This window comes from Cupressus sempervirens, chromosome 9 (genome assembly GCF_028749045.1).
Source record: "Cupressus sempervirens isolate cs-2001-9-10 chromosome 9, ASM2874904v1, whole genome shotgun sequence".
NCBI classification, from domain to species: Eukaryota; Viridiplantae; Streptophyta; class Pinopsida; order Cupressales; family Cupressaceae; genus Cupressus; species Cupressus sempervirens.
The window spans coordinates 381,550,365-381,577,148 of NC_143126.1; the positions used below are offsets into that span (position 1 = coordinate 381,550,365).

Here is a 26,784-nt window from a genome sequence, read left to right on the forward strand (position 1 = left end):
ATATGTACTTATATAATTTAATTTTACATGTATGTTTGTGTTGTCAATACCAATTTAGAGAACTTATATACCTCTTATTCAGGTCTCAATTACAATTTATGCAAATTTAAATGTTAAAGTGGATCGAACATCAACATCTTGTGCAATTTCACATAGTAAGTACATACAAATTACACATATATATTTACATAGTTCAGATACCTTGAATATTAATTTATGTGTTTATTAACATGTGTGTTTTTTTTTTACATTTTTATTTTAAATATATCATTGACATTGTCTTACATATATTGTGAAATATGTTGTACAAACTAATTCAGAAATGAGAGTTTACTTCTATTTGAAAGTTAAAGGTATGTGCACTTGATAAATTATTATAAATTAGTTGTCAATTTAAGTAATGACCTCCTATTTTGTTCTATTACTTTTACATTCAAGCATGTTTAAATTAATGTTTGTTTGAAGTTTCAAATTACTATTGATTGTAATATTAAAAACAAGTCACTTGCACATGATAATTTAAAGATCATTACTCATTGTATTCATTGTATTGATTATATCTTTCATTACCAAACAACACATTAAGATCACTTATGATGTACATTGTTAGGTACATTATCCATACATGTGTGTCTTAAGGGGACATGGGAGTCCTAATAAGTCATTATGTCTGTTATACGTTATGATAGGTATTCATATGTTTACTATCACATAATAGGTCTTATTAGGTGATAATGAGTCTTACATTACCAAACAACACATTAAGATCACTTATGATACATTGTTAGGTACATTATCAATACATTTTTTAATCGAGTAGGTCAATTTTATTTGTATGAATTATCTCAATGCATAAATTTGATGTGATATTTATCCAATAATGCTCTATAGATAGTTAAAATTATTGTTCATCTTGCATATATACTTACAAAATGTGTCATATGTTCATGAATAAAATATGTCAGAATAAAGAAAATGGTTTGAATATACTTAACACATGGTGAAACATAGTAATATATGTACTACATACACAAGCAAGATAAGAAATCGTAAAAAAATAGTACATGGTCTAACATACATCATAACATGATCTATGAAGTGAAAAAATACATGGTCTAACATACAGTTTTAATTATCCTAACACAAAGTGTACATACATCATAAATAGTATATATATACATCATAAAAACACAATATATAGGTGCCAACAAGACCTAATCTATCTGATCAAATGTCCTCTTTGCTCCATGCGAAGAGGACTCAAATGGATCATCATGTGTAATATGAGTCATCTCGTCATGTCGGACACCTTGTGAGGTAGATGTATCACCCTGTGTAACAAGAGGCACGTCTCATCATGTACTTGCTTAATTGAAATGGGTCTCAAAATCTAGCTTTGCAAATAAATTAAATATTAACTACATAATAAAATAAATTATACCACATGAGATGGGTGTCCCTCAGTAACGGGAGGAGGCACACTGTCAAAACTACCAAATGCAGCAGTGGTGAGGTCCTGTAATTTACGATACATACATTTTTTTAATTTGATTTTAGAGCATAATGAACTATATACATTATGTACATAAATCACAATACTGACCTCAAATGACGATGTAGGTACCTCCATCTAGCTAAGTCTTGTGCTCTCAGCAACACTCGTGGTGGCGTAGTCCTAAAATTATGGATACATAAACGTTTAGTCAAAATTAAATATACATGAATATAATTACAAAGTACATAATTTGTACACTACATTTCTTATACACTATAAATTAAACGTGTATATATAATGTATATACCATACCTGAGTGGTAGCCAATGTCACAGATGTGTCTGCAAGTATGCTAGCACGATAATCATAAGATGGAGTCGAAAATAGACTATACCGAGACCTGTATGGATGAGTATGATATCCATGCTCATGTTCGTAAAATCAAAACACATAAAATATATATACATGTGAGTCAAAATTGTTTAGATTATAAGTTAATAATAATGTACATACAAAAAAATAATACAAATTATTTTTCTTCAGTCCAAAGTTCATATCGCATGTATTTGAGGCTGTGCCTCAATGGTAACTGGAGTAGGACTTGTACTAACATCAGTATGTGTAGATGCAGACAATCCCTACAAAATCAAATAAAAAGAACATATGAGCACATGTTATTAAATTCGAATTTGAATGTACATTTTTACAGTGTAATTCAAAGTGCATACCGTATAAGGGACGCCAACATTTGTAGGTCTCGAAAAAGACTATACTGCCTCCTAGGAGGAACAGTGTCATCCATCCTCTGTTATTTGAAAAGTACAAATTAATATAGTTAATACAATTACACATATATGTAGAAAGTAAATAATTATGTGCACTTTATATTTATATTGAAATTAAAATTTTACTTGCTGCTCTTGACTCTCTCCAGGCTCTCCCTACTGCATGAGGTCAACAAATGATGAGATGTCTATCTCGTCACTACCATCACCACGAGAAGCGTATACATCATCATCAAAATCTACACCCTCAGCATAATGGCCATCGTGTGTTGCACCAGGATCGCTCTGGGGGCCTATGCATATGCCTCCAGAGCTAGTACAAACATGTCCAAGTGGAGGAGCATGTACCGCCTGCATCCACTTTTGTACTAAATTGCCCAAAAGGGCACTCAAATGGGTAAAAGCGGATGAAATTTCATGATGATGGTGAGGAGAAGGCACAACAGGTGAGAGAAGAGGTACAAGGGCTTAGCTTGCTTGCGGTTTCTCGTTTTGTCACTCAGCTTTGCCCCAAGCCTATCCTGAGGCATCCCTCTACCAACCCTCTGAAATGTTTTCATATCAAAATAGTTGGGTTTCAAACCCAACTCAAACTCAACCCATAAATTCCTAAGGAAGTACATGGGCACCTCATGATTAGTGTGTGGTGGATGGTCAAATACCATCCACCACTGCTCCCAAAAATGTGTTGCTATGTGCGAATGTGTACATCACCTAATGGAAATGTGAGGCTTCTTCTCACTAATTGGTTCACCCATCTTAGGGTTTTAAAAATAATGTTGAAAATTTTCTTTACCTATATGTAGGTTATAAACCTCTCTGTATGATAAGCCATCAGAGTAGAAGGCACGCATGCTTTCCCTCCATGATCTAAATGAATTGATGTATAAATCAAAATGATGAATGGAGTCAACCACACCTTGCATGCTATCTGCAAGACGTAGTAGGTGAGGGGGGGTGCCTCTCACGTCGGATAGCCTCTATATATCACTCATGAGGTCATTGAGGTTAGGCCTCATGGTCTCATGGAGCTCATCCGTAGTGGGTGGTGGAGGTGTGGGTGGGGGTGGAGGTGGAGGTGGAGGTGGAGGTGGAGGTGGCGGAGGTGGGGGTATGGGAGGGGGAGGGGGTGGTGGTGGTGGTGGGTCCATCAAATATAATCTGCATATATATTTAAACAACATAAAACATAAAACACATCAAAAATGCATCACAACATAATACATGTATGACAAAATTACTATTTAATAAAATTTAAATCTAAAATTTATCAACTAGATCTATATAAATGCGCATATCTTTATTAAAATCATATCAATTAAATAAATAAAGTTAAACACTTAAGTCAAATTAAACATTAAATACTGAATTTTTAAGTATGAACTCATTATGGATTATGCATGTTCATGTCTCAGGATGAAACGAAGTTAAGATTATGACAAGGTTATGGTTTACAATTTTTTTATGTTAACAATTTTCATGATGGCTAAGCTTAAGATTATTATAATGATTGCGATCCTTTAATGTTAGGGAACTTACCTAGGATTATGGTTTTAGTTACAATTATATTTACCTGTATCATATATTTATTATGGTCCTAAGACGAGAGTTAAGGTTACAATTATCTAATGAAAGCTTAGAGATAGAATTATGAATTGATTAAAAAATATTTATGATTGTAGTTTGAATCCTAACTATTATCCGCTTTTTAACATAAGTAGTTTTCTATCAACAATGACACATCCAACATGAAAAAACATTAAATACCAAGGACAAAGGCAAAGACAATTATGCTATATAGAAAGGATAGAACAAACTTCACAATTCTTCAAAGAATCTAAAATCTATCACATGACATTATTGTTGTAAATTAGGTCATATGAAATTCTACAAAAAGCAGTTGGTTGATCAAAAATTGTTCTTGGAAAGGTGTCAAAAATTCTCTTGTCATAGAGCATTCAAAGGAGTCAACCTTCTATGCAATCATATGACCATATTACGAACATAATAGAATAGGGAGAAGAACAAAGAGAAAAACGTTGTGTGACACAAGTACAAATCTCAACACTTAAAATAGGCATGCCCATTAAGTAAGTCACCTAGGGATGAGGGGAATTTTGGGGCTTTTGGGAATGAGGGGACAATTCTACTATATAGAAAGGATACGAAAAACTTCATGATTCTTCAAAGAATCAAAATCTAAAACTTAACTCATGCATTATTGTTGTAAACCTAGTCATATGAAGTTCTACAAAAAGTAGTTGGCTAATAAAAAATATTCTCTACAAAGGTGTCGAAAATACTGATGTCATAGAGCACATGCTAACAATTTCTCCATTGTTGATCAGATGATAGAATTATCAGCAGAAGTTTAGATTACATTGCACACAAACAAGATGTTACAAGAAAACTGGGACAAGACAATGGCACTAATTCTAAAGGTATGTTCTTACTTCTTGTCACATTTTGGAATAACCATGTAAAATTCACCTTTGGCATTTACATTAGAAAGGGGGAAAAGATGTAAAGGTGAAAATATAAGAATTTGCATATAATGTGTAAAGTATATTGAGTATATATGTATGGGGAAGCACCATCATATTATGTACATATATAGGTATTGAGATAAACATCTCTTACAAAAGCAATTTCAAAAGATCTCAAAAATAGAGTATGGCACCAAGTTGAAAACCTTCTTGCAAACTATAAGTGTAGATCATGTCAGGTAATGAACTAATTTACATGTGAACCCTATCCATAACCATATAATAATCCTAATTCTAATCATAATCCATAATTCATTACCTTATGAAGCTTTGGCTATCCATTTTATTGCCAAAGTAATCCCTTGGCTATCCACAAAATGGTCCTAATAGATTTATATAGAAGACCAAATTGATTTAAATAAAATGAGCAGGAAGAAGACAAACTTACACCCAATATTCAAGGAGAGAATCTTTTAACATACTTGAATTCTACCAACCAAAGTGAGATAATTAGAGTTCCAGTTGTTGAGTTTTCCAAAGATTTTCTTATTGATATAAAGACACATTTCATTTATATGTTAGGGTTTACTACAAATGGAATCCCTAGGTACCTAACCACTTAATTATGAAATCTCCATCCAATACCATATTTACTACACAAGGTAGGGGGCTCAATATTTAGCCCCAATAAGATAGATATAGAGACATAAATCTTACTACCCGATACAAAGAAAAGAGGTCCAATTTGATCATTAAATGACTCGTGTTGCACTCTTCTAGCTTAAAAAGAATACAAATATATTATCAACAAACTATGTACATTAGATACTTATTAATTATTTGGAGAGTAGATCCTCTAACTTTTAGAGACAATTGGTTATCTCTAAGGAGATAATGTAATGAGTCAATGTTCAACAATAAAAAATAAAGAGGATGCAAGAGGACACCCTTTCATAATTGATCTAGAGAGTCCTAAAAATTATGATCTAACCCCATTAATTTCTTTACTAAAACCTTGACACCAATCATAAGAGAGGACACCATTTGACATTTAATATTGGATGGAGGGCTTGCAACATCATCATAGTGAAACTCCATTCCACCCTTTTGTAGACATTTTCATAATCAATTACTTGAGCATGCCTACACTTTATCCTAGAAATGTTTCTCAATCCAAAGTCTTCCAATAGGTTATCAAGTTCTCCAATATGCATAAATATCCTTAACAAAACACTTTTTTTTAGGTTTAATGATCTTGGGTAGGATATCTTCTAGTCTAGAGGCTAAGACCTTGGCAATAATTATTTTGTATGATACGCATTTAGGAGTGTCCTATCTCTAATTTTTAATGAGATTCTTATCTCCCCTTGGGGATCAATTGATTACTTGACCTAGGGATTTTATGAAACCTCTGTTGATCACTTGATCAATTTTATGAGCCCTCCATTGATTACTTGACGTAGGGATTTCTCATTACTAATTTTTTGGATGGAGGAGTTGATTTATGATAGAAATGGGTTTATCACTTGGAATAATGCATCTTCATTCTAGGAATGATGGTTCTCATTTTATCCCTATCTTCTAAATCATTTTGAACTATCATCGTCTTCTAACCAAAAAAATTGATAGTAAAATTAGGAAAAAGATCTTACTATATATATCACTAGTGGGTGGGTATTTCTTTTTATAGAATAAGGCAATATTTTGTTATGTGGCCTTCCATTTTGCAAAGGTAATAAACATTTAGGCTACCCATCCAAGGGTCTAGTCTGGGCTCCTACTCACATTGATGTGGACACCTCTACCTCTTGATGGTAAGGGAGGGTTACTTAATTAGATGCCTGATTCGTTCAAGTCTCTTCTAATTTTTTTATGATGTATCATTTTGAGACCTTGGTATCAATGTTTAATTAGTTTTAGGATTAGGGTTCAATTTGGTTTGTACTATTTGATTAGGTTTACATGCTTAGGTTTCAATTAGGACAAGAGTTAATAAATTGAATTAAGTTTTAAAGTGCTAAATTTGGTTTTAGATATAGAATTATAGTTAGAGCTTTTAGATTAAAAACCAACATTAATTCAAAAAAGTTATGTTTGAATTTTATTTTAAAGTGTTCAATATATTATTGAGTTCTAGTTTAGGGTGATTTGGTTTAGTCTTAAGGTCAACATTTAACTTGGTTCAATCTTCTAGGGTAATGGTTCAATTTGGTTAATGGTTGGGGAAAGGATTTTTAAGGTTAAATTCAATTTGGTTAATGGTTGGGGAAAGGATTTTTAAGGTTAAATTCAAGGTTTCTACTCTTAAGTTGGGATATATAATTAGGTTTATGATCATGGTTTAATTCAATTTGGTTTATAAGTATAATATTAATTAGTTAAGGGCCAGGGTTACCTTTCAATCTTAGGGTTTGACATTTATAAAACTAGTACTCAAGGTAAGATAGGAAAGTTATTTAATTATTTATATATTACCTGGTGTAGGTTTTAGCAAATTAAGATTACTTAGGTTAAGATGATACTAAGGGTTATAGTTAGAGTTAAATTCAATACAAATTGACATTATAGAACTAATCCTAAATGACGCCCAGCCAAGGGATCCAAAGAACTAATCAAAAGTTTTACTAAGCAAGCAATAACATACATACAATAATTTACATTTATAAAAAACATAAGAGATTGCATTCAGTAATGAACACATTTACATTTCATTTTTAAATAATTATAAACTACTAAAATAAAATAAATAACACATCCACGTGAAAGTTCATATTAACTACTTCAGTTCAATCCATTTAAATAATTTATATACATTTGTTCTGAATGCCACTTGGCAAATTAATTCAGAATGCACAATCATCCACTGTACATGTCACAGGGTATGAAAGGCTGAAAGAATATACATTTATAAAATAGTTTACATCATCCATTTTTTATCCATGAAACAAAGTACAATACAATTTAAGTAAAATCATTTTAAATACTATAAGTTTTTTGTTTGGATCCCTTGGCTGGCTGTTATGTGATTAAGTATTTTATATATGTTTAGGGTTTTATTTATATGGTTAGGTCGAGATTATAGTTTAAACAATGAATTTAGGTCGAGGTTATATGGTTTTAGGTCGAGGTTATAGTTAAAACAAGGTCGAGGTTATATGGTTTTAGGTTGAGGTTATAGTTAAAACAAGGTCGAGGTTATATGGTTTTAGGTTGAGGTTATAGTTAAAACAAGGTCGAGGTTATATGGTTTTAGGTCGAGGTTATAGTTAAAATAAGGTCGAGGTTATATGGTTTTAGGTCGAGGTTATATTTATTTGTAAAATTACATGTTTGAACAATAAATTTACATCTAATATAATCATTCAACATTGTAATAAATACAAAAATTAAATACATTTCAAAACATCTAAAATAATAATTTTTTAAATAAACATTTATGAAACTATATTTTAATTAACAAATACAAAAATTTAAACATTTAAGTTCATTAACAATGTAAATTTACAATTTTACGTACATATTAAAAGTGAAAAAATAATATATTAACATACATATTAAATTGAAAATTGAAAAAAATAAAGTAAAATAGTATAAAACATATTAAAATACCTGTGTATCAAAAACTAGCAGCAAGGGGGTAGTCAGTAGGGCTGAAAAATGGGCTCCCATATGCGTCTCTAATCGGGCTCCCATTTTTGAGGTCATGAAAATGACCTCAAAAATGCCAAAAAAAGTGCTATATAAAACTTTTACAAATCGGGTACCCAATTTTTTAAAACTCGGGTACCTGATTCTTAAAAAGGTGGGCGCCTGATAATTAAGCGGCTCGGGCACCCGATCCGTTTTAAATATCGGGTACCCAATTTTTAAAATTTGGCTCTGGTGCCTGAAGCGTTATTTTAGAAATGGATATCTGATTTTTAAAAAATCGGGTACCCATTTCTGAGAAGTACAATTTCGCGGATCTGACTTTCGCAAAATTGCGACCTAACTTCTTGCGGTCACCCACTAGTATTTGAATATTGGGCAATTGAATAATAATTTATTAAAAAAAGAAACAAAAATTATCTAACTAGAAAAGAATCTTGATTATTTTTAAAAAATTTGCCAATACAAAAGAGATTTGAAGGATAAGAAATAAATATGTAATAATATTTTAATATACAATTTATTTGGTGATATTTAAATAAGAACTACTTGTTGTGTCTAACTTTACATTCACTTTTTGAAAAACTATTATATGTGTGAATTTGTTTCCTAATTTAAGGAAGAAGCTTCAAAGATAGCTTTTAGCTTTGTTAAATTTTACATTTGTCTTTTGGTGCTTCATTTTAGTTCAAGTATTTTTTATTTTGTCTAGTATACATGTTTGATACATAAATTTAATATCAATTTAATAGAGGAAAGTAGATATGTATTTTCAAAATATTAACAAGTGCAACATAGTGGCATGTATTTGCCATAATTTATAATTGCTTAATTAGATAGAGTAGTAAAGTTTAAAAATTGATATAATTTAATATAATTTTATTAATAATTTAATATAATTTTATTAATAATTAATTAATATTTTAAAATTTGATTAATTTAATTTCTAGTTTAGAAAGAGTAAAAAATTATTATTTTATTTTGAATATTTAAATATTTGAAAAAATATATTTTTAATAAAATAATTTATAATTAAAAATAATTTCTAACTAAATATAAATGCCATCATACTATTATAACTAATTAAGTTGTGTATTAATATTTTTTAAATTTTAAAAAAAATATTATATAAGATATTATTCATAAATTTGAATTATAAGATATTAGAAAACCATATTATTAAATTATTGCACGATATAGTACATATTATTGATTTAATAGTTTTACATGATCAAATATTTTTAAATTCTGAAATCTCAGGTAGTGCTTCCTCAAAATCTACTCCTATAAGACCCCAAATTTATAAGCCAATAGATTTCAAATAAAATAAATTTTAAAATTTTACAAATTAAAAATCTAACAAATAAACATTACAAAACTTAAAAGTTAAAATTGAAAAAAAAAATTCTAACATCTAATTGATTGAGATAGAAAAGATTAATAACTAGTTAACTTCAACTAATTGCAATAGTATAGCCTACAGCAAATACAATAAGATAGTCTTGTATCTAGTTTCTTTAAAGAAACTTAAGTTTATTACTGAAATCTAACTTAAAAATTATAGATTTCGTTTTCTTTTTTTTTCTTTTTTTTTAAATTAATAGAAATAATATTAACTAATCTATATTTTTTTGAAATTTAAAATTAATGATACATTTAACTAAAATGTTGAAATTCTTTGTGAGGCCCTCATCTAGGAGGGTTGATTAGAATCTACTCATACTTAATAATTAATTATATTTAATTACAACAGATAATAATAATTAATCTTAGCTTCAGCTTACCAATCAAAAAAACAAATATTGAAATTCAGCAATAAGTTGTAGCTAGCCCTCCCCATCATATTAATATTCAACTCTAGAGTTGACTCCATTTGTATTACAAGAAAATTTGAACTCTTGAAGAGGCCAAAAAGGATGTTTGCCTTTAGTAGACCTTATTAATATCTTATGGTCCAATCGTGTGTATTATCCTTTAGGGCACAATAAATATCAATTCCAATCCTTAGTATCTTCACTGCTATCATAATTGTGTATTAGAAAGCTAACCCCTTTACACTCACTCTGAGGGCACTATCTATGGTGCAACTTATATGCACCTTTTTTGAGTGTATTTTATTTGTATATAAAAGACTTAAGACTATTTAACACTAGTCTGGGTGTATATAAGTTGCATCGTAGCCACTACCCAATCTCTTGGGTCATCCATGTAGACCATTATGCGCTCCGTCCTAAAATTATATCCTCCACTATATTTTCCCCTAATGTGTAGCCCCAAATTCCATGGGCTTTGACCACAAACATTTCCACCCTCACTTTTTCAGCAAACTTCTCACCGTTGAGAACATTTTCTAGTATGAGACCATCATGCTCTTTGGCCAAAGTCTTGATATAATAGCCTATCAACTAATTATTTCTCAAGTTTTAATTTAGGATAAGGGAAAAGGCCAATGTGTTCAAATAAAATTTTATTCAATAGTTCACATATGCTTGTTGAGTTGAACAAATTTTTTAATGTATCTAGATTATGGTAAAAACAAAATTTAGAAGGCACACAGGCACATTTACATACATCATCTTTTCCCAACTAGTGAGATGTAAAATGGGACTGAACAACTCCGCAAATATTTTCGTATGTTATTGTTCATTACTAACAAATGTGAAATCCTTTGCAAAGGCTTTTATGGAGGATAGATCACATGATTGAGGAGGTGATGGGGACTTCAACAATGCAAACAAAAACTCCCCATCCTGTATACTAAGAATCACTTTTTAATTCAAAGAGCTTGGTTGTGCATTATGAACCAGGAGCTTTGACTATTAAGAAGAAAAGGGGTTGTGAGAAGAAGATTGTTTGGAGTAAAACAAAACAAGGTTGATGTAAGGTTAACTTTGATGGTGCCACAAAGGGGAATCCAAGGAAATTAGGGGTTGGAGCTATTATTAGAGATAGTGATGATAATGTGATTGTGTTGGCAACAAGGAGTTTGAAGGATAGAACAAACAACACTGCAGAAGCTAAGGCAGTTTTAATTGCAATGAGCTCAACTAAAGTAATGGGAGTGAGGTGGATTCATATGGAGTGTTATCACCCAGGCTATTAAAAAATTTAGAGTAAATGTTTGGCATCTTCAGAATTACAAAGGCAATTAATAAAGAATTAAATAACTTTAAAAATTAATGAGTTTCCCACATTTGTAGACAAGGAAGTGGATGCAAACAAACTTTCAAAATGTGTTGTAAGCTTTAAGATCGTTAATGAATGCAAAATTGAAGATTCCATATTTGGTAGAAGTTTTAGGGATGTGTAGAAATAATGATTGAGTGATGCCAGCAACAGAATGTAGATGAAGAAGGTGATGGTGTTCATGTGAATGGTGTGAAATTGAACTAAGAAAGAATGGAAAGCCTCCACAAAATTGTATTTGTCTACATATAATTAGCACAGCATGAAGTAAAACTGTACATGTTAATACAACATGTGCAATGTCCCCTTTTTCTGGGACATTTGAAAATTAATTGCTCAACCCCATTTATATTAATACTGACTATTGAGAACTTAATACAAAATTATTAAAGTCAATTTAATATTAAAAGGGAGAGTCAATAAGAGATGAACTGGCAAAGAGGACAAGGATGGGATTGGAAAAAGAAGAGTCAAGAAGAGGGACATGAAATGTTACAAGGTTGTGTTTAAAAAGGGGAGGAGGAGCTCCTTTCAATATGCTTGGATATTTGCTTGAATTGATTTGGATATTGAAGTCTCTTGGAGAGTCAACTGGAAGCTTCAACTTTCAGCCCACTTGGAAGACAAAAACCCACAAGTCAGAAGACAAGTGGATGAAACCCCATCGTAGTGGAAGCGTCATTTCATGTGTCTCACTTGTACTATACTTATTTGTATCTCTAATTTCTTGTACTTCTAGTCTGATTGTATCTCTATTTGTAAGATTGGATTTTGGTGGTAATAAGAGTTATTGCATTGTTGATGTATAATGCAATAACAATTCTGAGGTTGTTTTAATCTGTGATATTGGTGAAATTGTTGGTTATTTGTTGAATCTTTGAAAAATCAGTTCGCAAGTATTTTTTGTTCATTATTCTGTGATTTTCTTTTGAGAGTTTGAAGACAGTACCCAGTCAAGATATTACAGTGGTATCAGAGTAATGTATTCTGCGAGCATGTAGGGTTAAGTTGCATGTAGGGTTAAGTTTAAGAAAGAATATGTTTACATCTTTCAACAGTAATGTAATTCTCGTATATCTCATGAGTTGTTACTGGTTTTAATATTTTGAAGACCCAAAATTAAACTTTGCCAGAAAAAGATTTATTGTATCCATTCCAAACAGATAAAACTGTATTCAAATATTATTATTTTCAGGTGCAAGTTGGAGGGAATAATTTATTTTACCAGGCTATCTAATGTTTATGGTTTGGAGGGATAAGGTTTAATCTGGAAATTTTATCGAAAATATGCGGGCCTCTTGGATGAGATTCGTATAGTGCTCCATAACATTTTTAAGGAAATATAAGAGTCGGGCATTCTACATATTGCCATGTGAAATTAATAATAATTAGTGAGCAGTTTGGGGCGCTTTGAGGTTGGGCCAGATATTAATATTGCCTTGTTATTTACGGTGGTTAAAAAGCATTGTCGCGAGTTGAGATTATTAAAAATAAGGTGTGGCATATATTAATAAAATATCTTATTCTAGTTCAAGCCTACGGGAAAAATTGTTGTGCCGTGAATTTATTGAAGGCGATATTTTTGGAAGGAGCTCGAAATAATTCAAAGGGAAATTCTCATCGTCATTCTCAATCTTGACTCAGACGTTAGCCCTCGGTGTCTTTCTTGAACATTGATACTTACCAGAGAATAGTCATTGGCACGAAAATACCAGTGCTGAAGATTCAATGCAACGGAGGATAGGGAATTAATCTGAGTTGAGTAAGTAGAAAGAAGAAGCAATGGAAGGCGTTACCAAAGAAGTTGCAAGGAAAACATCAGAAGCAGCTATTGTCATTGAAGGATTCTTTAGAAGTTGTAGAGGAAGCCAAAATTTGAAGCATTTTTGGCTTCAGTCAGCTCTTGGAACAATCTTGAACACTAAGAAGATCAGACATTTGGTGATCCAGTGTGAAAGTTACGGAATCAGAATCATTGGCTACATGCAGAGTCTCATGGCATAACAATTAGTGATGGAGGATAGCACCGTGCTTGTGCTGGGAAAGAACCGTTAAACATCTGTCAGTAACGGCTAAGCGTTACTCATAATCAAGGTGTCGAGAGCTTCTAAGGATTAGAGTCAAGGCTTTGAAGCGTTACCTTTCATCTGCCACATTGCTACCATTGTAAAACTGACAGTTTGGGAACTGGACCTCGCAAACAAAGGCATCAACAATTTTTGTGCAGTCTTGGTCTTAGGTACAGTTTGCGTCAGAATTGGAGCTTCAGCTTTATCTGCAGGCGACGATGGCAGAATAAAAACAAGACTTGTTGCTAATGCGTCAAGGAAGATCTGGTGATGTCGGCATATGAGAGTCTCCAAATTTGCATTGCGTGTATAAATCTTCTTGTTGAGATGTAGTTATTGTGAGAAATCGATTAAAATCATGCCTTCCCATTGGTGGAAACTTTGCCAAAAAAGAACCGTTAGCAAAGAAGTTGTAACTGCCAGGAGTGATAATGTTGTGGAACAGTTGTAGACTGTTGAGACATGTAGCTTCAGTTTAGACAATATATTTGATTGTATGAGAATATACTCATGTGCATATATGTGTATGTGAGTGTTTATGTGTCAATATGATTTGAATATCGATATGTATATATACATGAATATAATCTGCATTATTCGTGGTGATCATAGTAGTCAGAACTCACTGTGCATATAATTATTGTGTTTATATCTGAAATTAATCTCAATAATGATCAAGTTCATTCTGATCATTATCAATCGCATTGGGCTTTGTTAAGTCGTGGAACAATTAGTTTTGTTATAACTAATCAAAGAGTGTGACCATACCACCAATCAGGTGTATCAATGAACGGTCATGTCTCCATTTGGAGACATACTTATTTACCCATATACCCAACCACCATTGTATATATGGTAACCGCCTCATATTGCAAGCATTAAAATTCATTAATGCGAGCAGATCGAAGGTGGTAGAGATATCAAGGTTGAAGAAACTTTTATATATCTTTTCATTTTTACTATACATATTGTGGAGCACATTAGATCCTTCATCAGCAAAGATAGTACTTGAAATAAAAATCATCCTTTCATCAGCACTGTCATAGAAATCTATAATAAACTTTACATGGTATTAAAGCAAGGCTAAGGAGAGATTGCATTAAGTTTATAAGAATCGGATTTCACTTTAAATTCACATTCCATTCTCTCTACCAAGATGACAAATGTATTGATATTCGAACATCACCTTCTAAGTGTTGATAACTGTAAATTGTGGAAACTTCGTATAATGATGTTATTGAAAGAAAACAAATTGAAATCTTTTGTAAGAGATGATAAAGAGGAACCTAAAGATGATCCTAAGAAATAAGTATGGATCAAGAATAATGAAAAAGCCATGAAGATAATTGTGGATGTTGTTCGAGACTACATAGTACCTATTGTAGTAAAACATACAACAACATACTGTATGTTTCGAGCTCTTGAAAATGCATTCATAATCAATAATACTGGAAAAAAAACTTGCTCTTAGAAGGCAAATGAATAATGTTAGCATGAACAAATGAGAAACCATAAATGCTTTGTTCATGAGAAGATCACAGATTTAAGAGATCAATTATCTGCACTTGTTTATGAGATTGACAATCAGGAATTATCCATAATAGCAGTAGGACTTCCAAACTCCTAAAAATCTCTTGTATAAGTAATAAGTGCTAGGACTAAAATCCCAAAATTAAATCATTTAAGAATGGATTCTCTTCAAGAAGAATCGAGATTAATGATTAAAGAAAACACAAAACCTTAGATGAAGACGTTCAAGTTCTTAACAAAAACTCTCATAAGAAGGGAAAGAAGAAGAACAACTAAAGGAAAAGAAACATTCACAGAAAAAGGCAATCTAAACAGAAGAAAGACTTGACCAAAATTCAATGTTTTAAATGTGATCTATTTGTACATTATGCAATAAATTGTCCCAATCAATCTAAACCTCAAGCATCTTTTGCAAAATCTAATAAATCAAATGAAGGACATGAATCTGAGAAATATGCCTTCTATTTAACATTGTCCAGCTAGATTTCAACCAAATCTAATACATGGATAGTTGACAACGAATCTTCAAGACACATCACTGGATATCAGGATAACGTAGAAAACATGCAAATAGAAATAGATGAAGAAGTTAGAATTGGTGATGATTTTGCACATTTTGTAAAAGGAATTGGGACCTACACCATAAAATTGAAATTCAGAAGTTTCATTCAACTTTCTAGAGTTCTTTATGTACTAGGTGTTAAGAGGATATATATATATATCTGCACTTGAAAATGATGGTTATAGAATTGCATTCATCAAAGGTAAAGTGCTAGCTTGGCCTAAGAAATCAACCATAAAGAAGGCTCTAACATACAGAATACGACAAGGATTTTTATATGAGCTATGCACTAAGACAAACCTTGCACTTATACATGAGACCTCAAATTCAAATGAAATATGACATAGAAGATTAGGTCATATTAAAACTTATGTGCCCTAACGGGTGAAGGCACAAACATATGTCACCATTTGTAATATTTGGAGGGGTTACAACTGAAACAGTTCCACCTGTAACGGTTACAACCGAACACGTTCCGACCATACAGACATGGCAAGTCGACGTGGCATGGAGGGTTACAGTCGAAACCCTTCCAGCTGAAAGGGTTTCGACCGTGACCCCCATGTATCAAATGACTCAAAATATCATAAAAAATAGCCAAAAAGTGATTGATTACAATTTTATAAGCATGAGTGTTTCGGTCGAAACCCTTTTGACTAAAAGGGTTTCGGTCGAAACCCTTTTGACTAAAAGGGTTTCGGCCGTAACTATCTATGTGGCATCCCAAGTGGCAGCCACACAAGCAAAAATAAGAACTTTTGTAAACATCTCACTTTGAAAGCTAATTTGACCTACTAAAATGAAGTTTTTTTAAAAACTAAAAATATATTTCTGTAAGTCTCGAAGTCAAGATTATGATCATATAAATTTTTTATTATTTTGATTATGGATAATATGTTATAATTTGAAAATATTACAAGTAGGTATTTTAAGATTCAGGAAGATGTCTATTCAAAAATAGGAAAAATAATAGTAAATCATGTTCAAAAATTTTATTTTTTTTAAGCTGCACTAGAGGAGAGAGTCTTCTTTAAGAATATGTAGTTTGTTTTAAAAAAAATGTAGATTTGATGGAAAAAGTTTTACAGGAGAAAAGAAACTGTCAATTTCTGATAACTTTGACTTTGACCAATTATAACTTGAAAAATATTAGCCGAATTTCTTTTTTTTCTTTTTTGGTGCACTCAGTATACATGTCAACTCTAACATATTCCATAATCATACCAAAATATGATCATTTGCATATATTTGTTTGATGGAAAAAAAACTATATATTTGCAGCATTTTTTAAAAATTAAAAAATAGACTTTATAAGTTCTAAATAAATAAAATTTTTACTCAATTTTTTTTAAAAAAATTACAAACATAAACTTCATCCAATTTTACATATTTCATTAGTTTACATCATCTTCAAATTCTAAACACAAATGCCACTTTTATGTCGTTAAAGTTGAAGAGTTTAAATTCTGATATCACTTTCTTTTATAAAAGGTGACACATGTTTGTGCTTTTGCCCTAACATCAATGGAGAAGTTAGTAACTGGAATGCCTAAATTAACACATATTCACAATGAATCTGGCAAAGGTTGTGCCCTAGGGAAAAACATCAAAAAAATGTTTTTTCGTAGTTTGAGCAAAACTAAATGTGTTGGAACTAGTACACTCTGATCTATGTGGACCCATGTCTTTACCATCTATAGGAGGGTTCTTGTACTATGTGATATTTGTTGATGATTTTTCAAGGAAGACATGGATATACTTCCTTAAGTGCAAAGAATCTAAAGAGATTCTCTCTAAGTTTAAAGAATTCAAAACAATCACTAAGGACTCCTTTGGGAAGAACATTAAAATTTTGAGAACAGATAATGGGAAAGAGTACACTTTTGAAATATTTAAAGAGTTCTACAAACTTGTTGGAATTAAGAGAGAGTTCATAGTCTCCTACAATCTTCAACAAAATGGAGTTGCTAAAAGGAAGAATATAACTATGTAGAAGCTGCTAGGGCTATGATGTTTGATCAAAACTTAAGTATGTCTTTCTAGGCTGAAACATTTCACACAATAGTTTGTATTCAGAATAAATGTCCTCACTCATATTTGGACAATAAGACCCCTGAAGAAGCATTTTCTGGAAAGAAACCCAACATCAGTCACTTAAGGATATTTGGATGTCTTGTGTATGTTCTTGTACCTAAGGAGAATATGACAAATTCATAACCTTCTGGATGAAAAGGTATCCTTATTGGTTTTAGTGAACATAGTTTACATACCTAGACATACAATGTTTTCATGTGTGAGAGTCCAAACCCTGAACCTTCAAGTACTTTTGAAGCACTTAAACATCAATCTTGGAAAGATGCAATGGTGGAAGAATATCAATCTATACTAAAAAATGATGTTTGGGACATAGTTCCTAGAACTAAGGAAAAATTTGTAGTGTCTTCAAAATGGCGTTTCAAAGTTAAGTATGTTGCAGATGACAACATCGAAAAACATAAAGCTCATTTTGTGGCTAGAAGTTTTTCTCAAAAGGAAGAAATCGACTTTGAAGAAACTTTTGCACCACTTGTGCCAGGTATACCTATGTTAGAGCTATAATAGCCATCGCAGGAACCAAAGGTTGGAAAATCCATTAAATGGATGTAAAAGTTGCTTTTCATAATAGGAAAATTGAGGAAGAAGTATACCTAGAACAACCAGAAGGGTTTGTGACACATGATGTTGCCTCTTATGTATGTAAATTGAAGAGAGCTATATATGGACTCAAACAGGGTCCCCAAGCTTGGTATGAAAGGATTGACAAATACCTTTTAAGTCTTGGATTCACCAAGAATGGAGTTGATCCAAAGCTTTACTTCAAGGTAACTAAAGGTGATATGCTAATTCTAATTATTTATGTTCATGACCTTTTGATTACACAAGAAGAACATCTCATTAATCAGTGTAAGAAAGATTTAACTTCTGAATTTGAAATGAAGGACTTAGGAATTCTTCATTACTTTCTTGGATTAATAGTACATCAGAAGTCCAGGAATATCTTTCTACATGAAAAGAAGTATACTATTGATATTTTTAAAAGATTTGGAATGTGGGACTGTCGATCTATGTCTACACCTATGGAAACCAACTTACACAAGCTAAAAGAAGCAAGTGTTGAATCCAAACTAGTTGATCCTACTTTATACAGACAGATAATTGGGTCCCTAATGTATCTTGTAAATACTTGACCTGACATCTACTATGTTGTGAATGCATTGAGTCAATTCATGTGTGAACCTCGTGAGATTCATCTTGTTGCTTTGAAGCATATATTAAGGTATCTCCAAGGTACTATTGGGTATGAACTTAAATATGAGAATACCAGCTTGGAGTTACAATGATATATTGATTCTGATTGGGCCGAAAGTGTTAAAAATTGGAAAAGCATATCAAGATGTTTTTGTTTAGGATCAGTTATAATTTCTTAGATCTGTAGAAAGCAAGCTTCAGTTGCTCAAAGTTCTACTGAGGTAGAGTACATTACAGCAACAATGGGAGCTAGAGAAGCAATTTACCTTTGGAAGTTGCTTTCTAGCTTGTTTGGCGAACCTATGAAACCTACCACTATTCACTATGATAACCAAAGTTGTATCAAGTTATCCGTGGATCTGTTATTTCATCATAGATCCAAGCATATAGAAATTCCTTACCACTATGTAAGAGACATGGTGGAAAGAAGAGTTATTCAGTTGGAATATATCAATACAAGTGATCAAATAGCTGGCATTCTTACCAAGGCACTTCCTAAAGTGAAGGTTGATCATTTGAGAAAGAAACTTGGTTTGATTGAAATGTAAGTTAATGAGATTGAGTCTCAAACTTTGTAAATTTGTTTTATTTAATAAAGATGTTCAAAGTGTAAACTCTTTTGTCATATATGTGACTCTATGACTCATGTGCCTACCCTATGTTCAGTATTAAAAGGAGACAATCTTTTATATTGAAATGTTCACTCTAATACTATAAGGTGACAACTTAAAATTATTAGATTACTGTTATGATGAATATCATGTGACTTGATATTCTTGAAAATCATAATAGTTAAAAGAGCATGTTGATGGATATCATGTTCAACTTGATATCTATTGAAGATCAATAAGTTTAAACTCATGATGGATACTATGTGACTTAATATCTATGGATATGTCATGATCCTTTATGGAGGATATCATGAGACTTGATATCTGTGTACACACAAAATTGAAAGAATATCATAAGATGTGATTTTCTTAAAATATCTAGAGGATATTACTTCTTATAACGAGAAGAATTCAGACGCACTTTGTCTTCCCCATCTAAGAGGGAGTGTTGAAACATGTGGCTTCAGCTCAGACAATATCTCTGATCGTATGAAAAAATACTCATGTATGTACACGTGTGTGCGCGTGTGTGAATGTGATTTGAATATCGATATGCATATATGCATGAATATAATATGCATTATTCAAGGTGATCATAGTATTCAGAACCGACTGTGCATATAATAATTGTGTTTATATCTGAGATTGGTCATAGTAATGCTCGCATTCATTCTGATCATTATCAATTGCATTGGGCTTTATTAAGTCTTGGAACAATTAGTTTTTTTATAACTAATCAACGAGTGTGACCATACCACCGATCGGATGTATCAATGAATGGTCATGTGTCCATTTGGAGACATATCCATTCACCCATATACATGACCACCATTGTATATATATTGGTCGCCCGATATTGCAAGCATCGAAATTCATTAATGCAAGTAGATCGGAGGTAGTACAGATATCAAGGTTGAAGAAACTATTATCATATATTTGCATTGTTATTATACATATTGTGGAGCACATCAAATCCTTCATTAGTAGAGATAGTATCTAAAATAAAAACCATCCTTTCATCAGTAGAAGTATGATTTTCAGGTTCGAATTGTGGTTGGAAGCACATGCGATTAGCAAGGGAGTTTGATTAAAATGCACATGGCATCATTTAAGAAATAAAGATACAGAGTATAACAGCACTTGAACCTTCTTGGATTATCAGACAATTGTTGTACTAGAGGTAAAAGTCTAGCAGAACTTAAGACTTAACAGATTGTTGGGATTGTGGAGAGCAATTCAAAGTCTTAATACGAGTGTTAACATTAGTTTCAAGTGTTGCAAATCTCAAACAGCAAGTTGGAAGTGAGACTGCTATTGCCTTCTTTGGAACACATATCACTACACTCTAGGGGAAAGTACAATCTACAATAACATTTCATCCTTGCAGAGCTACTATTATACGTGTTAAAAACAACACTGTTGAATTTTGGATCGAAAAACTCTCAATTTTTCTACATCTCTACATCAGAGAGCCATTTTAAGTAGTTCATTCTCACATGGCATGGGCAAGAATACAAGCTAATGCACTACTAGATTTATGTATTAAGCCAAATAGTTATTCAAATGGTTGGGCATTATATTGGGGTATCTAGTTGAATTATTATTTGCTGGCAGTAATCCCCCTCTAGTAATTCATAGTTTAGAAGTCATTGCTGCATATGTTGGTAAGGGAATTTGAGTTTTGCATTTGGGCAGAGAATCCATTATATTATCTTAATTTCATCTTTGGGCAAATACAGAGTACAATTAATTTCTCTCATTGAATGAGTTGATTGACATTGTGTGTCCCTAATTTGGGTGCAAAGAAAGGAGGGTACATAGGGGATTGCTGAATTTGCAAAGAAGTTGGATATATTCCAACTTTGATCTCCATAGTTAGGAACACAATTGTTATCTTTGTTGGTGGACTCATCTTGGTCATGAAGATGTTGTGATTGTTTATGGGCCTTGTCTATTATCATTCAATACTACAAGAGGTGGTAAAACTCAAATTGTATGCAAGTATGTAACAGCAAGCCAACTATTTGTCAAAACCATAAGAAAAATGGAAGATCGAAAAATCAGTATCTTTTCAATGGAATTTAACAATACATTCAATGACCCTCAGCTAAGAGACTTGCAAAAAGAAAAACAATTTGGTTGACTATATGTATTTGGATTGCAATTAGAACACATGGAATCCTCAAATGGTCTTCTCGCCAAATTGGAGGTTTATATTTGACTAGAGTAGAGCTAACAGATTGTAGAGTCCTAAATTAGGCTTTAGAACGTTCAATTGTAACCTTGGTCCAACCCAAGTTTATGGAGCATCCAGACAAAAATGTTAGTTTTGCAATGGCCTCATGTCTCAACCAAATTATTTGAATAACAACCCCTATGGCATCATATAGCAACGATGTATTGAAGAAGGTTCTACAATTGATTGTGAAAAACTCAAGGACCCTGTGTTTGCCAAGAGAGTTAAAATTCTAGATATTATGGCAGAGGTGGGATATTTTTACCTTATGATAGACCTTGGATGCAATGACTTAATAATCCAATTGCTATATTGTTTTTTGTTTGGTATTGGGAAGCACCATTCAAGAAATACAAGGACTTGCATGCACACCACCATATTCTCAATTCTAGATGATGATGATGTTAAAATCTGCATAAGGTTGCAATTAACCTTGCTAGCTTCCTGGAGGAGGCAACATAGATATTGCAAAGGATTGTTTAAGTATATGCTCTCATCTACAACCTTTGAGCTTGTGGAAGAATTAATCAAGGATAAAATTAACATGATTCAAGATCTCATGATTGATAGTGAGGTGATCTCCATGGGGTTACACAGTAAAGAAACTCTTAAAAAGGGGGGGAAATAAATGAGGAAGGAACCAATATTCTCTACAAGTGAGGACACTTGGACACCCAATCATGTTTGTGACAATTGTAGTATTGAAGAGGAAGCTAAAGAGATGTAGACCAACAATAGGAAAGATATAGATGAGGTGGTTTCAACTACGGATAAGGGACACAAGTTTTTACGTTGGTGATTTGGAGGTTAGCCTCGACAAACATATTGATGAGGCAAGTTTTGTTCGAGGTAAGAGCATGTTGGAATCTTCATTTGATGAATTTTTGCATGAGAATGATGATATAGAAGCAGCTTTACCTTTGCATTCAAATCAAATGAACAAGGAAATTGAGGTCTATGATGATGATATTACTTTCAACGCACATGATGTCGATTGGATGAAGCATAATAATTCACTTTTTGAGATGGATATCAATTGGAAAATGGAGAATCCGCTATTCAAGTTTGATGACAGCACACTCATTGATATTGGTAAGGAGTTTCAAATTGATATTTGTTGTAGCCAAGAGGTTGTTGCCCTGATAGAGGGTCATAATGTTGATTACAAATCAGCCATGGATAGAGATGTGGTGAATAGCATAGCTAGAGTGCATATAGTGAGAGGAGCAACATTATGGCAATTGAGCAACTAGGATATTCCACCCATTATGGGCACAAAGTTGCAAGGTATTACAAATAGTTGGAAAGGTGGATAGCCTTTTTGTTTGTGGGATCTAGGAGGAACATTTCCATGGTTTGTAATGTTTCCAAGAGTTGGTTGACACAGTTGAATCCCCACAGTTATTTGACCACACTAGTGCTTGTGATCTCAATTGGAGTGAAATTCTCAATTAGATTAGGATCTTTTGTGTATGATGGTAGCACACAACAGCTTGTTCTAACTAAACATGCACGTGAGATGATTTAGGATCCTAGTATTAACATGCTTGAGGGATTGTTCTTATGGGAAGCTGATGAATTGCTTTGAAATTTTTAGTCCATTCATATCAAAGTGGCCCAACAAATTGTCATAGCAATTTTCATGAGGCTGATATAGGACCCAAGCATCATGATCACATGCACGCAATTGTTTGAGAGCAAACAATCTTGAAGAGGGAGGATTGTAATGTCCCTTTTTTCTAAGACATCTGAAAATTAATTGCACAACCCCATTTATATTAATGCTAACTATTGAAGAGTTAATACAAAATTATTGAAGTCAATTTAATATTAAAAGGGGGAGTCAACAAGAGACAAACTGGCAAAAAGGACAAGGACGGGATTGGAAAATGAAGAGTCAAGCAGAGGGATATGAAAGGTCACCAAGTTGCGTTTAAAAAGGGGAGCAGGAGCTCCTTTCAGTATGCTTGGATATTTGTCTAAATTGATTTGGATATTGAAATCCCTTGGAGAGTCAATTGGAAGCTTCAGCTTGCAACCCACTTGAAAGACAAAAACCCACAAGTCGAAAGACGATGGACAAAACTCCATCGCGGTGGAGGCATCATTTCAGGTGTCTCACTTGTACTTATTTGTATCTCTGATTTCCACTACTTCCAATCGAACTATATCCTTATTTGTAAGATTGTATTTGGGTGGTTATAAGAGTTATCGTATTGTTGATGTATAATGCAATAATAATTATGTGGTTGTTTTAATCTGTGATATTGGTGAAATTGTTAGTTATTTGTTGAATCTTTGATAAAATGGGTTTGCAAGTATTTGTTGTTCATAATTATGTGATTTTCTTTTGAGATTTTGAAGACAATACCCACCCGAGGTATTACAATATGATAGATAGGGATACCTTATCGCTTTTATAGAGTGCAATTTTTTATTGAAAATGTGTATTGGGGTAGGGCAGTATAGGTTTTAAATGGAAGATTATGTAATTATATTGTAAGAGGGTAGAATGGTAGGTGCTGAAAGGGGAACTATTATGATCTTGGACTATTTACTTGAAAATCTTTTTACTAATAATAAAAATATTAGCTATTACCGACCGGAAAATAAAATGTGAAATACTACATAATCCAATGCATTTTAGATAGACAATCAGCCTCCTATTGCTGACATGCCAATTTATGGTGGGTGTGGGCTGGGATGGAGAGGCAGGAAGTACAAATCATGCTAATTCCTAAAAGATTACCTTTTATTTGTAAATATCTATTTTTTGTGTACGCTCATGTTTGATACAGATAACTAAATTACAGACGCTGCCACCAGTATCTCCAGTTTTACTGCTCACTCGTGTTTGGTGTTCAGATCAAAACACAAGGGTACATGAGCAGGCAAAACAATTTGTAACATCTAAAGTCAAGTGTACTTCAAGCATTCAACCAGATAAAAAGCCACTATCCCCAGATGATGCCTAAGAACAGGCATGCATTAGGTATGTCTTTCCCACTTAGCACAAATTCTGAATATAAATCCCGGGCAATGAATTGACTCAAAAACTTCACAGTTGAATCTGGATATCAATATCACAAAGATCCAGGAAACATGATAAAATGCAAAATATTCTGAATTATGAGCGCAGCTTCAAATTATGTTTCACCATAATGCTGCCTTGATGCATGAAGCAGAATATCAGATTGCAATGAAACTTTGTGAAACACATACCAAAGATGCCAAAAGAAAACTCTGATCATGATAGATAAGCATTTACTGCTGCATTACTGAAAAGAAAATTGGCAAAAGAAACTAAATATTAATACTCAACTAGGCACTCTAAAAGTTCATTTTTTTCATTTTTCCATATTACTCTTCTTGAGCATCATTTCCAAGGAAAATGAAGTAGTACTATTTTCCTTCCATACGTCTGCAACTTAGCAGTCCTAGCAGGGAGGTTTTTCAAGGCCTGTTGTCATCATCATTATAAATATTTTCTGCCATCTGCCAAATTTGAAAAATATTATCTTCTGCTACACTGGCAATCACCCAGTCATCATTCAAATTCCATGAAAAATCAGATATTTTGCTAGTGTGTCCTCCATGAATGAAAAGCAGCTCAGGTGGCCCATCTTCTGCATCTTCTGGTGTTTGCTCCTCGCCAATTCTGCAACAACAAAAAAAAATTGTATGATTTTCAATAACTACATAATAAATCCTAAGACATGGAGGAATCCTAAGACATGGAGGAATCCACGAAAAATTACAGTAATTTTGCACCTAAATCGAAATTTGAAATATCATAAAAGTTCGTCAATGCACAATGAATAGAAATTTGAAAAGATGTACCAATTTCCCTGGATGGCAATATAGATCTACCATATTGGTAAAAAAATTATTTATCTGTCCATTTGCATTCTAGAATACGACATACTTTTGGTTTGGGTATTATTAAAATAGATTGAAGACATGACATCATAAAATGTGTTCTCAAAGATTCTCTAATTGTGTTTTTTCTTGATTTTCATACAACCATGCCAAGAAACAATTGATCCATTGGCTGCATTGCCTCCGCAATCTCTTTATATTATGCGCTAACCTATTTGATGTATCAAGTTTGAGTAGCTAACTTGTGGCGTGTGTCATTGATGATTTCCTAATTTCACAATTGTGGTAGTCCACCCTATTGGAATTATGGTGTTGCCATAGCTTAATAATATTATATACAGCAGATATTAGTATAGTACTTTGTATCATATATTATACACTCATATATTTTATGTTCCATTGTAAGAATTGTGGAATGGTTCGGCATGGCATTGACTAGTATCAAGCTTTGATTTGGGCAAGTAAAAATCAACATATTGTGTAAATTCACTTTTTCTGCAATTTTTTCTTTGTATTTTTGCTTTTGTAGAATGCTAGATCTACTGCAGTTCAACTAAAACTTCTCTTTAAATTTCTATCTGATGATTACTGACAGACAAAAGTCAAAAACATTTATCCAAGGAGAGTTTTTCTTTTTTTACCACAGCAACCCAATGTGGCAGGGTATAGAAGTTTAGGCTTCAGTTTTCAGTTTTTACAGCCTTGTGTAATATAAATTAGTCGATTTGTCTCAACACAGCAATTGCAACATTATAAGTGGCCAACAACCCTAATTTCCTGGTCAATTTTCAGGTTTCATTTTTGGTGCACCTCTGAGCAACATAGCACTATTGGGTTCATCTCAACAAAGAGAATGTAAGAGTATAGATCATGGTTGCAGAAATGCTGATATTTTAACTGACAAAAGGATGAGTTCTGAGCCAGATTGTTCGAACAATCTTTTTCATCCAGCTAATTATTAATACATCATGCATTTTTTCACTACTCCCATTTAAGTCATGATTTTTTG

The 26,784-nt window shown here is 32.6% G+C and overlaps 1 protein-coding gene across 1 annotated transcript in view; it reads right to left on the minus strand.

Annotated features, from left to right (window-relative positions):
• Positions 1-24,913: 24,913 nt before the first annotated feature.
• Positions 24,914-26,784, minus strand: part of LOC149538864 (histone-binding protein MSI1-like) — a 135,266-nt gene continuing 133,395 nt past the window's right edge. The window contains exon 6 of the mRNA XM_089800216.1: positions 24,914-25,554. Coding sequence (XP_089656342.1) covers positions 25,350-25,554 — 205 coding nt within the window. The 3' untranslated portion in view covers positions 24,914-25,349. The remainder of the gene's footprint in view (positions 25,555-26,784) is intronic.